This window comes from Sceloporus occidentalis, unplaced genomic scaffold (genome assembly GCF_023333645.1).
Source record: "Sceloporus occidentalis isolate IW3139 unplaced genomic scaffold, rSceOcc1.0.p SCAF_1, whole genome shotgun sequence".
In the NCBI taxonomy this organism is placed as follows: Eukaryota; Metazoa; Chordata; class Lepidosauria; order Squamata; family Phrynosomatidae; genus Sceloporus; species Sceloporus occidentalis.
This window is the reverse complement of record NW_028316981.1, coordinates 15,619,784-15,634,753: the sequence shown is the minus strand read 5'-3', so window position 1 is coordinate 15,634,753 and position 14,970 is coordinate 15,619,784. Positions and strand designations below refer to the sequence as shown.

General features: G+C 42.0%; 1 protein-coding gene across 1 annotated transcript in view; it reads left to right on the top strand.

Moving 5' to 3' along the window:
* The window catches only part of LOC149320927 (choline transporter-like protein 4), a 49,845-nt gene that overhangs the window by 28,919 nt on the left and 5,956 nt on the right, over positions 1-14,970 (top strand). The window contains exons 8-17 of the mRNA XM_089533711.1: positions 858-963; positions 2,850-2,933; positions 4,733-4,845; positions 6,153-6,275; positions 6,960-7,059; positions 7,462-7,554; positions 9,388-9,490; positions 11,106-11,362; positions 12,432-12,526; positions 13,606-13,709. Coding sequence (XP_089389837.1) covers positions 858-963; positions 2,850-2,933; positions 4,733-4,845; positions 6,153-6,275; positions 6,960-7,059; positions 7,462-7,554; positions 9,388-9,490; positions 11,106-11,362; positions 12,432-12,526; positions 13,606-13,709 — 1,178 coding nt within the window. The remainder of the gene's footprint in view (positions 1-857; positions 964-2,849; positions 2,934-4,732; positions 4,846-6,152; positions 6,276-6,959; positions 7,060-7,461; positions 7,555-9,387; positions 9,491-11,105; positions 11,363-12,431; positions 12,527-13,605; positions 13,710-14,970) is intronic.

The window sequence follows — 14,970 nt, the reverse complement described above, 5'->3', positions numbered from 1 at the left end:
GTGGTATCAAACTGCATTATTTCTGCAGTGCAAATGCAGCCTTAGATCCAAATTCCCACTCAGTTGGGAAGCTCACTGGTTGATCTTGGGCCAGGCTCTATTCTCAATCTAACCCACTTTACAGAGTTAATGTGAGGAGAAAGATTGACTGGGAAAGCTGTGTATATCTCTGTTAGAAAGGTGGATGATGGTTATTAAATATTGCAAACATTAGAGAATATAGTACCTGAGCCAACAGGTACCAACAGAGTGAAGCACTGTCCTGTGTGTCAGGTCTCTGGGTGTCATAAAAGGATAGCTAATTATTATTACTTCGTGACTGTTGTCTTTTACTGCCAGGGATGAAGAAAGATGTTTCCCAAAATAATGTGGCTAGTTTGAGGTACTTTTCACCGTCGCTTAGGACCAGAGGGTGGGGTTGCTATTTGCTGTCCCAACTCAGTGCTGTGTCTTAAGCTGGCCCTGGTATCTGGAAAATTCATTTTCTGCCCTGTGTTTGTATGCAAGAGATGTTTTAAAATGGGTGGTGTTGGGATCTGAAATGAGGAGATGCATCTATGGAAAACTCTGGTGCTTAGAATGGAGCAGAATTTAAGTATTCCATTAGTATTGCATTAAAATCTCCTTTGTAGTTGTCTCTGAGCAGAGCTCTGGACATTTCCTGAACAATTGTAGGAATTCTGATGCAAAAATAAATAAATCTTTGAACCTTTTCCCTGAGGCTTGGGATTTTAAAAGGGTGCATATGAGAGAGGGGGAGAGAGAGAGAGAGAGAGAGAGAGAATTAGCACAGTTCTTAAATGTTAATGCAAACCCTTTCGGAATGACTCCTGATTTTCTATTGTTTCTTTACACAGTCCTTAATCGCTGCTTTCCTACTTTTGATGTCTCTCAAGCTGAAAATTTTACCTTGAGTGGGATGACAGTAAATCAAACTGTTGAATACATCAAATCTGGTACAGAGTAAGTCCTTTTTAGTTAGACTCTTGGCCCAGTCAATTGTAGGCCTCTAACCTCTCTAGGCAAACTAATATGCACAGATATAGAGGTGGGTGACAGCTGGCTTGACAACAGTACATGAGAAAGGGATCTGAGAGTCTTATTAGTGGACCAGAAGCTGAACATGAGTCAGCAGTGTGATGCAGCAGCTAAAAACACCAATGTGATCCTAGGTTGCATCACTGGAGGTGTAATGTCTAGATTGAGGGAAGTAATAGTACCATTCTATTCTGCTTTGGTCAGATGTCACTCGGAATATTGTGTCTGGTTCTGGGCACCACAGTTCAAGAGGGATATTGACAAGCTGGAGCTTGTCCAGAGGAGGGTAAGCAAAACGGGGAAAGGTCTGGAAACCATGTGCTATGAGGAGCAGGTTATGGGGCTGGGCATATTTAGCTTGGAGAAGATAAGGTTAAGAGATGATACGATAGCCATGTTTAAATATTTGAAGGGATGCCATATGGAAGAAATAGCAAAGCTATTTTCTGTTGCTCCAGAAACTAGGACCTGGAGCAATGGATTCAAGCTATAGCCAAAAAGATTCCACCTAAACATTAGGAGGAACTGCCTGACAGTAAGAGCTGTTTGACAGTGAAACACATTTCCTCAGAGAGCAGTGGATTCTCCTTCTTTGGAGGTTTTTAAACAGAGGCTGAATGGCTGTCTGTTGAGAGTTCTTTGAATGTGTCTTCTGCATAGTGGGGAATTGGTCTGGAATTGGGGCAGTCAGTGAAGCTTTTTTGTCAAGGAAATTATATGCTCCCTGTACCTTTTCTGACTAGGAAGATTTTCATACTAGTGCTTACCGTGGGGTAAGTGCTGCTAAAACGTCAGAAAAAATGTCAGGGAAGCACGCGTGTCTGAAAGCCCAACACACTTTCTAAATGGCAGGGAATTGTCCCCTCGTCGTTGGAGGAGCAGCAATTTCCTATGAATGGAAACTTTGCGTTCATAGGAAATTGCTGCTCCCCGAACGATTACCCCACAGTAAGCACTGGTATGAAAATCTTCTAGAAAGAGACATGGGGACCATAGGAACAGTCACTTAGTAGGCCCTCTCGTGCATTCCCAATAAGTATCTGTTTGAGGATGATGGGATCAAGAGAAATGTCTCTCCTAAAGATCTCAAAACAAAAGCAAGTTTGGAGAATATTGCCTTTCTGATCATCTGTATTGCATAGTATCCCAGAATTTCAGAAGTAAATGCTGGAAGTACTGACAAGGGACAATTTCATTATCAGCAGCAAATTGTTGTAGATTTCTCTCATTCTTCAGTCCTACCTCCAACCTTGTGTATTATATATATTATATATACCCGAAATTCTGGGTAACATCTTAGAATATACTTCTTAATCCAAAATCAGTGATAGCTTTATTGGGACAAACAAACTGCACAATATGCACATCATACATGTTGTGAGCTTTTCAATCTCCACTGGCTTCTTCATCACACAAGGTGTTAAAAACCATACAGGAGGGGAGGAATTAAAAATTGAAGATGTTAGTCATAAGCCTGCAGTTTTTTGTTTTTGTTCTCAGTTCAGATGGTATGGAGAGGTTATTCATGCAGGTTGGCCCTTCCTTCTGGCCATGTGGGTGCTGGGAGATTCAGTCCAGGAAATAAACTTTAAATTCCACTGGCAAGATAAAAGGCTATTGCCTTTCAGATCCTAGATTATATTTGTTTGTCTTTATTGCTTGCCAAAGATTTTGTTGCAATAAAATGACCTGGCTACCGCAATCCACCTCCTTCCCTTTTCCTCACTCTCTAGCTTAGCAATGCATTTAATACGTATGCCTAATCATGAATTCTCTTCTAATAGCCTCCTTTCAATTCCTTGTCTTGGCAGCCAGCTGATCAAGTCTCTTGATGCTAAAAATATTGGGATGAAGATCTTTGAGGATTTCACACGGTCATGGTACTGGATCCTGATGTGAGTTCCTGCAGTGCTGTTGTGGATGAGGGAGGGGAAAACAGTCTTTCATACATTAGCAAACAGATTGTAACTGAGGTTCATGGTGTACAGTTCCAGTCAGTGATGTGCTTTATAAGCATGTGATTTCACTGAGTAAGCATAAGCCGTGGCATTTGGCTTGGGATCTAACATCCTAATTGACTTTGTGGTTGTCTACACAGGTGAAAAAAATTGTACTTGCTTCATTTCAAGTTCTGTCAGAACACATGGCATACACCCTGTTTCACAGTGGAAGAGCTTCTTTTAGGCATTCATATGATTATTATTTTTTTTTTTAAAAAATCACATTTTACTCAGCAGTTTTAGGAAAAAATTGATATTTTTACATGTGTGTCAGGATGGGGGTGGGATTGGGATGGGTGGACTAAGTGGAGGGCCACTACCATCCCATCCATGATAACATCTAGTCTGGCAAGCTTGATGTGTGTCGCAATTTTTATTTTTATTTTAACGTTCAGGGAATAGTAACCAAAGACTAGTAAGACTTCTGAAATGCAGGCGTATTTAGTATTATATAAACTTTTTACACACAGTCGTCCCTCCATATTTGCAGTGGTTAGGGTGCCCAGCTGCATGTGTACATGTTCACTTGTTTGCTCACTTGGGCAAGACGAGACAAAAAGGAAGGGGTAGCCCAATCCACCATTAGCTTCGGTACATCATGGGAAATAAAACTGCCCATTGCTGCCCCATCCCCATCCGGGATCAACAGTAAGTTAGACTGGGCTACTCCCTCACTGTTGCTTGGCTTCAAAGCAACTTTGCAAGTGGGGCTCTGCTGGGAAGCGGCTGGAAGCAACCAGGATGAAGCACTCCTGTGTGTGTGTGTGCACCTGGAGACATTAAAAACACATTTTTAAAATAAATGAACAGATAGGGAGGAGGAGACATTTAGACTTCCCTCCCTTACTCATGATCACCCAGTGGAACATGAAGCAGGGAAGAGGATCAGATGGGGGAGACAACCAATTAGAATGTAAGCTGGCAAGATTGATAGGTAAACAATAAGGCTATTGGTTGATAGGTCTTGCTATGCTGGGAATTTAAAAAAGCATATCCCTTTTGTACTGATTTGAATTTGGCACGGGAAATGTATGGCAGTCAGTACAACCTGAGTCTGTTTTATTTCATATAAGTGTGGCACTAACAAGGTTACTGTGGGGTCACTTCAGACCAGGAAAATATGAGATGAAGCTGATTTTTTTTGTCAGTGTAGACAACTCCTTAGTTATTGATGAAAAACAAGTAATGTTTCTAGTAGTTATGAGTCCCTTCCAGATTAGTGTAAAGAAGAATTAATTGCCCCAGTATAGCTTGTTGGGTTTAGCCAGGCTTTGTTGTTGCTGCTGGAATGGTGTGTTGTGGAAAAGAGACTGACTGGCTGGCATGGTGAACAGTACCACTTCACACTGCAATATTTTGTTGTCGGTTCCCCAATTATATTTGTATACTGCTCCTCTGCTAAAGGGCTGAGTGTACTCCAAAATATAGCACCAACAGGCAGTTGTCTTTCCACACGGCCCCTATGAGCAATCCTGATAGCTCACTCTGCAGGCATGGGTTGCCAGCCGGCTCACATGGGCTGCATGAGAAGACAGCCACCCAACATTGCTCTGTTTTGCTGCAGCAGGTAAGGGGCTGTGTTCAGTTGGAATTCAGGGCCAGAATATTCCAGGGGCAAATGTAGATGATGATGATCACTTTTGCACTCTTAATGATTTTTCCCTCTCCCTCCTTCTCTTCTTTCTTCCTTCAAGAGGGCTCCTGATCGCCATGGTGCTGAGCCTCCTCTTCCTTCTGCTGCTCAGGTTCACTGCTGGGGTGCTAGTGTGGATTCTCATTCTTGGGGTGCTGGCAGTCATTGCATATGGTGAGTACAGTAATGGTGAAGGGCTAAACTAGAGATCCCAAAGCCAACAGGGAAATGAACAGGCTAAGTGCACGACAGCACCTTGTAGAAAACTCACACCTCTTTTTTTTCTGTTTGAACTGGCCCAATAAGTCTAGAGCAGAAATGCCACTATGAAATCTATAATTGTGTCTCTTTTGGAAACCTAACATGAGAGGCAATGCTCGTCTTATCTCCAAGAAATGTACTTTCCCCCTTTTTGTGTTCCTGTAACCTGTGTATGTTTGTGTATGTGTACAGATGTGGTGTAGTGGTTTGAGTGTTGGACTATGGAGATTATCACACAGGGTGGAAAGGGGGAAGAAAAGGCATACCCCTGGGAAGATCGTCTGATTGCACATCAGATTTTCAGACAATGGTGCACTTAATTGGGATTTCTCCCAGGAAGAAACAGCAATTAAATGGGAATAAACTATTCATGGGACATCCTGTGAATAAGCTTCCCAAAATGATTGAGGTGTGATTGCCAGGGTGCAAAACCTAATCGCACTTCAACCATGGCATTGGGGAAGCAATCTGGGCATTTTAAAGGGGCAGCACTGGACGGGCATCTTTACATTTTAAAGGGAACCAGCTGGGGATCATTTATTTTCAAAGTGCCTGCAGGCAGCAGCCAGGGACATTTAAAATGTAAAGTGCTGCAAGAAGCAGCCCAGGAAATTTAAAATTTAAACCATGCATGCGCACAACGATCAATTCCAATGTAATACTGAATCATTATCTGATATGTGCAGAAAGCAATTATGCAATTCTATGGGTTTTTGACTATCATTTCTGCTTGTGAGTGCAACTGTGTGAAAATATTGAGGGCTATATCGCCATTATTCCTTTCTCTTTTTACTACTGCGATTATTGCTGCATTGACCCTGGTGTGATAATCTCCTATGACTCGAGACCAGGGTTCGGTTTGCAGCCCCCCCACCCCCACATGGCTTTGTAAAGTTCACTTCTAGAAAGCATAAGAGACTGATCATTCTCTTTGTTTGAAGATTTTTCTTCATATTTGGCAGGACATCTTTGGCAGGACATCCCCAAGGCAGAACAACAAAGGGTGCTCCCCACTCACGCAAGTGAAGGGACGTGCCATCGCAAACCTGTGAAGTTATTTTGGCATGAAAATCCAGTAAACATAATCATAAGGATGCAATAATATCAAACCAGATCAATTAATTTCTACTGTTCCATGACACCCCAAAACTGCTCTCTGGTAGCTTTCTTATTCTCCCCAATGATAGGTCTGGCCCTGATCTCTGACTTTTGTTTTTCAGGAATTTACCACTGTTATATGGAATATAGTGAGCTCAACAAACAGGGCGCCACCATCCAGAGCATTGGATTTACCACCAACTTGAGTGCCTATGGCAGTGTCAAGGAAACCTGGCTTGTGGTCTGTAAGTTGGGACAGTAGAGTGGCTTGAGGAGGGATGTGGGAGTATGGAAGCAGAGAAGAGAAGGGGTGCCTGTGAGATATTGTAGATATTGTGCAGGCTTCTGAGAGAAAAGAGCAGCCATGAATTAAGTACAGGTAGCCTCAGTGTGGGTCCCACCATTGGAAAGAGGCGGCAGTTGTTTCGGGGCAACAGTGGTAGGCTCTGGTGTCCATTTTTCTTGAATTATATCTGTTTCCCATCTGCTGGAGGACACACATAGCCTGACCCAGCTCCCTAGACTTGTCTACTGCCTTCAATATGATGAAGATATTGGGATATGTGTGGCCAAGCAACATGTGTTTAAGATGGCAAATATTTTTAATAACAGATAAGCTAGGAGAGGCTGCAGAAGTTTACTTTTGCTTGAGCCTACAGGGAATGGCAGGAATCTACCCCCCCTCTTTTCCTACCCCTTTACTGAGTTAATTGAATGCAACTACTTTTGAATTTGAATTCAGTTTGCAGCATTTGAAGTAAACCAAGAAGAAAGGGGGAAAATGGGAAGAAAAGAGAGAAAGTGGGGCATTTTGAAATCTGCTGAAAAAGTGGGACAATAGAGGATAAACAGGGTGTCCCTGCCAAATTAGAACAGTTGGAGGATATGCCATATGAATCTTTCCTTCTTTCTCCATCTCTTCCTCTTAGTGATTATCCTCTGTGTGGTGGAAGCCATCTTGCTCCTCACTCTCTTGTTCTTGCGCAAACGCATATTCATTGCCATTGCCCTCATCCGGGAAGCCAGTCGGTGAGTAAGTCTCTGTGAAGAATCATCCTGCTGACGAGGCATCTGATTTCCAGAATAATTTGTTAAAAATGAATGAATTACCCCTAATTGGTTAATGTTTGCCACAATGAAACCTATTGTTTTATAATGGCAGCAACACTGCTTTTTCTTTTCCACTAGCAACTAACATTGTCTGTGACTTTTAATAGTTATTGAAATTTTAGATGATATTTTTAAGTTAAGAAAGTAAGAAATGAACCTGTTTCTATATTTTAAAAATTCTTAATATTTTAACATCAAGAATTAATTTTTGGACAATTAGACTAGTGGTAACACTAACGTACTGCAGATTTGTAATAGGAAATGATGGAAACTGAAGGCCCTGTGGCCTGTTCTTAAAATGGTCCCTATTCTCTCCTTCAGAGCCATCGGATACATGATGTCTACCCTCGCCTACCCACTAGTGACTTTCATCTTGTTGGTGATATGTGTAGCCTACTGGGGTATGACTGCCCTGTATCCTTTCTGAACGGAAACTTGCATTTTGCTCCATGACCTCTCCTTCCCTTCTTTCAAAGGGTTTGCAAGATCCTAATCTACACATGAATGAGAATGAGATTGGTGAATTATTGAATTTACTTGCTTTAAATTCTATGCTGGAAATCATTTTAAACATTTTTTAAATCTGAACAAATAAACCACCCCATAATTCTTCTTTCTGTCTTGGTAGCTTTCTGCTTTTAAGGAGTTTTATATGTTAGGGTTCCTAGTTTTGTGTGAGATCCCCTATATTTAGGAGCTGAAAACCCTGTCCCATATTGTTACATCACTAGACACCCAAATTTTCATCAGGGTGAGTGGAAAAGGGGAGCAGTTCATCTCTTTTTTCCAGTGCTTTCTTCCTATGGTGATTTTCTCCTGGCATTTTCTTGGCAAGATTGGTTTAGAAGTTTGCCATTGCCTTTCTCTTAGTTTGGGAAGGTATGACTTGCCCAAGGTAACCTATGGGAAGTCGAAGGCTTTCCTGGCCGGCATCCATAGTTTTTTGTGGGTTTTTCAGGCTATGTGGCCATGTTCTAGCAGAGTTTCTTCCTGACAGAGGTGGCTGGCATCTTCAGAGAATGTTTGTCACCTAGTGGGTTTCCATGGCTGAGTGGGGATTTGAACCCTGGTCTACCAAAGTCCTAGTCCAACACTCAAACCACTATAAGCATGCTGGCTTGCATTAGGTATGGTAGAACCTCCCATTTTAAATGACAACACATCTCTGAACAGGTGTGAAATATACATCCTGAGTCAAGCCAAGTGCTCAAAATCAGCCAAAGCATTTTGAAACATGAGGCAGAAAATATCTCAGGCATCATTTCCTATCCCACAGAGCAAAATAACAAATAACTAGCAGTACGCAGCCCTTTAATGGCATACAAAATCCAATACTTGAGGTGGTTGCTTCAGTCTACCTAATGGCAGAGCCAGTCCTAACAGAGGTAGCCTATTGACTTCATGCCCTACTAAAAGACAATGAGGAGTTTGACTGGCTACAGTTGGAAACAGTCTAAAAACATTTCCAGCCATACTACCTAGATGCCTCCACTATCGATAAATAGGCTTTACTAGTCTTATTAGATAGAGCCTTCCTTCCATGAGTTTTACTTGCTTAATTGTACATTCTAAGCTTGTAACCATCATCAGAAGATAAGGTAGTTAACTTAATGAGTATGTTTGTATTTGCCAAAGTCTTGGTTTGTATTAATCATAGTTTAGAAATGGGAAGTGAATCTTTACTGTTTTTGTCTGGGGGATTGCCCTGGGGGTGTCCTTGTGGTGGGGAGAATGCCCATGTCTCACAGACTGCATTTTGTCATTTCCTGGCAACTGGACATGTATTGTGCTTGAGTGTGTATCCTGCTGGATCTTCTGCTGGATCTCTTGATGGTTTTATTCTTCTGAGTTGCCTTGTGTAATAAGACATAGAGGCTCCTGTCCTCCATGCAGAAACAATTTCAGAAGCCTGAGAAGGTGCTACTGAGGACTCAGGTTGGATACCAACCTTCATTTCCATCTTGTGCACTATGCCATTTAACCAATGCATGAAACTACTTGGAAAGGTCATTTAGAAACAACATTTGATCCAACTGTTGTCTTGTCACTTCACATCTTTTTTTCCTTTCCCATTAAAATAGTGAGGGGAGGCTATGTGTCCCATCCCATATTTCCTTGATAGGAATGTTTATATTTTCATATTTGAGTGGTGGAGGAGAGTGAGAGGAAAATGTCTCCTTTTCTACAGGTTGTTTTCTTGTTTGTTCGTGCTCTTGATATCCTCCTTGACTATTTCCTGCTATATAGATATCTTGCCACTTCTGGAACACCCCTTTATCGAATGGCCCCAACAAACCAGAGTGATCCTGCCTGTTCAGGCATCTCTGGCAATGAGAGCTGTAATCCATTGGTAAGTGATAAGGCTGGTCTAAATTCTGCCACCTCAGGCAAATATTTGGGCACCTGAAGCTTAAACTCCTCTCTCATTTGGGACAAAATCATGACAAAAATAAATGAGAAAATCTACATACATTTGATTATTATTTTTTATCCAAAGTTATACTTCTTTGGATAGTTTGTGAGTCTTTCTTTCAAGGGATCTTTACAACTGTAGTTTGATCAGGAAATGATCATTCTTGTCCAGATTATCTGTCTGTCCTCTCTGTCTCTCTGTCTGTGTCTCTGATTCAGGTCCAGGTTATCTATAGACACACTTCTCTTATTTGAACCTGACTGTGTCTTCAGATCTTCTGGAGAGGCTGTTCTCTCTGTCCCACCATCCTCACAGGTATATCTGGTGGGAACATAGTTGGTGGCTACCCACAAGCTCTGGAACTCTCTTCTTAGGACTTTATCACAAGGGGGAAATTGGGGGTTTAAACAGTGATATTACAATTAAGATTTTCACACACATTGCTATTAATCAGGCAGTAAACAGCAACAAATCATTTTTGGGATTTTCTTGTGAACTATTTGTTTCTTGTTTATTGCCTGTTTAATAGCAATGTGTGTGAAAATCTTAATTGCGATATTGCATTTAGCATGGGATAATAGTTGTTTTAAACCCTTGATTTTGCCTGATTTTCCCTGTGTCATAAGGTCTTTAGAGTGTTTAGATATCCTATGCAAGATATCCTTAGAATGATTTGCTATCTTTCAGCAGGCCTTTGAGGGCTCAGGGGAAAGGGCCTTTCTATATGTAATGTGTTCTCTCTCTCTCTCTCTCTCTCTCTCTCTCTCTCTCTCTGTGAGTGTGTGTATAATGGTTATACATGAAACTATTTTTTAAAAAATGATTGATAGTTTATAATTTTTTAACTTTTGTATGATGTAAATATTTTAACTATTTCTGTTTCAACTTTTGAAGCAGAAGTCATTTTCTTTTTAAACTCTTTTTGAAACTTTTTAAAATGGTTTTTGAAACTCCTGAGTCTCAGACTAGAAAAAACTTAAAGGAGGGAGTGTTGTTGTTGTTGTATGCCTGTTGAGTTGTTTCTGACTTACGGCAACCCTAAGGTGAATCTATCACAGAGTTTTCTTGGCAAGATTTGTTCAGAGGGGGTTTGGCTTTGCCATCCCCTGAGACTGAGAAAGTGTGACTTGGTCAAGTCACCCAGTGACTTTCATGACTGAGTGGAAAATCAAACCCTGGTCTCCAGAGTCATAGTTCAACTCTCAAACCACTACATGCTGTTGCTGCCGCCTCCTCCTCCTCCTCCTCTGGCTAGAGAGAAATGATGCAGTGATGAATATGGAAATAATATTTTTATTTCACTGACACCTGAGGGTATAGGTAGCTGCCCAACAAGTCAGAGGATGCAACCAACTATTTCATGATCTTCTCTCATGAAGTCTGTTTTGCTGTCCTGGCTCTTGAATTTCTTCCAGTGATCAAAATGGGTCCTACCCAGCTGTTGAATGGCATGTGGAACCTACTTTCTTCCTCTGTTTTGTTTCATTTTTGTTTGAGAGGAGCTGCTTTTATGCCCATCTGTATTACAGTGTGCTGCTTCTTTCTTCCCCAGCAATTCAATGCTTCTGCATACCTCCCATGCCCAGTGGAATGCATCTTCTTCAAGTACAATGACCAAGGGCTGGTCCAGCGCAACCTCTTCAACCTGCAGATTTACAACGTCGTGGGCTTCCTCTGGTGCATCAACTTTGTCATTGCTCTCGGACAGTGTGTGCTGGCGGGAGCCTTCGCCTCTTACTACTGGGCCTTCAACAAGCCCCGAGACATCCCAGCCTGTGCTGTGTCTGCTGCCTTCATCCGAACATTAAGGTGTGCGACTTGTGGGGGATTCCCCTATGTTTTGTTGGAAGGATGTGCCTAAGGTTGCCAGGGCAGAACTGTCCATGTCCTCTGATGTGACAAAGGGAGGCCTCTGGTGATATTATTTGTTGTTGTGTGCCTTCAAATAATTTCTGATTTATGGCGACCCTAATACAAACTTATCATGGGGTTTTCTGGGACTGGGAGTGTGTGAATCAACCACAGTCACCTAAGTGGGTTTCCATGGCCGAGCGGGAAATCGAACCTCATTAACTACACCACAGTTAAGCATGATAAATTAAGCATCAACCACAGACAGAATGCACCATTCAAATTTTGAGAAAAAAACACGTCTAAGTAATTAGGACTATACACATGCACACTTTTCAAGGCAGTGCTTATGCCCTGAGATTCCTCCCCCTCACCCTGCTAACTGGGGAAGAGACTTTAGGCCCTACAAGCTGGGAACCCTAGATGTGCCATGTGATTCAACTTTCTTCTTCTCCAGCACCTTCTTTGGGAAAGAGAATGCTGATAGGTCTTGCAGGGTTATAGAGGGAGCTGTGTAGTTTTGCCTGCTCCTGCAAGGTTCAGTTGTCAGTATTTGCTCATGTGCAGAGGATAGTGGTCAGAAACAGTTCCTTTGGAGGTGGAACCAGTGGCTGATAGAACTGACCATTGACCCACCTATTGCTCTAAAACAGGAGTAGGCAATCTTGGAGAGACTATTTGGGATATTTTTCCCCTGAGAGATCCTCAGAAATGGAACAAGGTGTGGGAAATCATATCAGGTACTGCAAGCTAGCAATGTAGAGAGCCCATTCACTTTATGGTGTGAATCCTGATGAAGTTTTAGAAAACACTTGGCTCTAATGCCAAGAATGATGCCTCATTCTGGAGGGCCTGCATACTTTAGCCTAGTGTTTTGAGGATGTCATGATCAGCATCTGGTGGTTTTGTTTTCAAGTAACCCAAAACTCCATTTTGCCATTTGGATAAATCATCACCCATACCTAACTTTAATGTTGAATATGTTGAGAAAGCTTTTTGTGTAACAAGTCTGGTCTTCTCTCCTCAGATATCACATAGGATCTCTGGCATTTGGCTCCTTGATCCTGACCATTGTCCAAGTCATCCGTATCATCCTAGAATATCTGGACCACAAGTTGAAAGGCAAGTGGTGAAAAGCTCAGGTGGAAAAGGCAGGTCAGAAATAACTTCCTATTATTATGGCTAACATACTTTGTGAGTCACATCCAGTGTAACTGGAAGTAAGTTAGCACAAATGGTCTTTCACATTCTAGAAAAATTTGAAGCTAGATTTTAACTGGCAGAGCAGTTGTGGAGAAAACTGAAGGTGTTATCTGTTTAGAAGTATATCTACAAAGAAAAGTGGTTGCAGGATTTTCTCTTGTGGGGCAAACTCTTTATCATTTCTGGTCCTCAGTTGTCACAGTTAAGCCTGGTTAACCCTAACCTTTTACCAAGTTCAGACTCCCTCAAACCTGGAGCTGGACTTCTGTCCAAACCTTTGAAAAGTTATCCTTTGGGTTACATCTCCCAGAATCCCCAACAGCATAATCAGTGGCTTTTAGGATTTATTGTCCAGAAAGTAACTTTTCCAAGCTCTCTATGTCCTGTTGTTGTTATGTGCCATCAAGTCATTTCTAACTTATGGCAACCCTAAGGGGATCCTTTAATGGTGTTTTCTTGATGAGGTTTATTCAGAAGATGGTTGCCTTTTCCATCCTCTGAGGCTGAGAGAGTATGACTTGCCCATGAAAGCCCCGTGGGTTTCCATGGCTGAGCAGTGATTCAAACCCTGGTGCCCTTATCCAACACTCAAACCACTACACATGCTAGTTCTCTCTCTATGTAGTCTACCTCTCCAAAAGCTTGTAGTGTTTTACATTTCTTATATAAAGGGTCCTTTGATGAGATCTATTTACGCTTTTGTCCTGTTTACTGTGTTAGATTGTATTTTTAAATAGCATTGTTTGTTTAAATTTTTTCACTTTTGTATCAAATATGGTTTAGCTGTACTTTGTTTTAATTTCTTGGGTCCCATACTAGGAGAAAGGCAGGATATAAATTAAACAAATAAATAAATTAAGCGGGGGGAAATCTTGAATACTAAGATAGCTAGCTAAAATCAGTCACTATCACACAGCCTAATAGACTCTGAAAGAGTCCATTGGCTGTGTAGCTAAGACACTAATTCTACTCTCTCCGTGTGTCTGTGTAATTTGCAGATTCCGATAATCCAGCTGCCCGGTGTATCTTGTGCTGCCTGAAATGTTGCTTCTGGTGTCTGGAAAAGTTCATCAAGTTCCTTAACAGAAATGCCTACATAATGGTGAGAATTGCTGGTGGCCCAGAGAAAAGGGGTGGGGTGGGCCATAAGACTAGTTTTAGGGAAAGCAGAGGGGACACCTGAAGGGGCACATCATGTAAGGACAGCCAAAAAGGGTGGCCAAAGTATATCCTGGAGGCATGGGAGCCAAAATGCTGTAGTGGGTAGAGACACAAAACTTTGGAAAGTTACTTTCTTTAGACTACATCTCCCAGAATTCCATTGCCTGCATGAGTTCCGGCCACTCAGGAAGCTGTTGTTCAGTGGCATCTCTAGAGTTGATGTCACCTCAGTACAGTAACGCATGCTGCCACTCTCAGGCTGCCTTCCCCCACCCCCAACCAGGCCAAAGATCCCATAGAAGTAGATTGGGATACTGTGGAAGAGAGAGGCTCTAGTCTACTTGCTCCCAATGATTGGTGGACCAGGCCACCCCAAAGGACCATCCTTGTCCCAGGTTGTTTTGGTCTACTTGTCTTACTTGCAACTCCTAAAAGATTCCAGGCACTGTTTGGTGAATGGAGGGGCCATTTTCCTTGCTGTCTGTGGGCAAGTGGATCGTCAGCGTCTAGGAGTCCTTGTCTACATAGAGAGGTACAGCAGTACACACCAAAAGGCAACCCCCTTCCCACAACCACACCAGGAGACCCTCTTCTGAAGTGTCACCCAGTGTGGTCTGCACCCTTTTAGAAATGCCCATTGTGGACCAAAAAGATTTACTGTATATACTCATGTATAAGTCTAGACATTTTTGTCAAAATATTGACCCCCAAAAGCTGTATCGACTTATCCATGGGTCAATGTAAGTAGTGTATTTTAACTATTTTCCTTCTCTGAGTAGAGTGGCAAAAAGTAAGAGCTTAGTTCAACCTGGGAGCACCCAAAAGAAGCACCAACCCCTCTACTCTTTCCACCATGATGATGCTTCTGGCCTTTTTAAACACTTTTTGAATGGCAGTATTGGCTCTCTTTGGTGCTTTCCCTCAAAGAATGCCAAGAAGAATTGGGCTTAGAAGGATCTGAATAAGACATTTCTATATGAAGACATTAAACTTTGTCCTTGACATCCTTGGTTGCGTGCCCCTAAATTTTATCCTCAACTTATCCATGAGTCATATCAACATCCATAATTCTGGCCCCAAAACCTGCCCTCGACTTATACATGAGGTTGGTTTATAGTCAAGTATATACTCTTTTAAGCTCTGCACAGCAACATTTGGATATGGGGAAGCCAAATTCAAGCTCCTTCTCTGCTATTCACCAA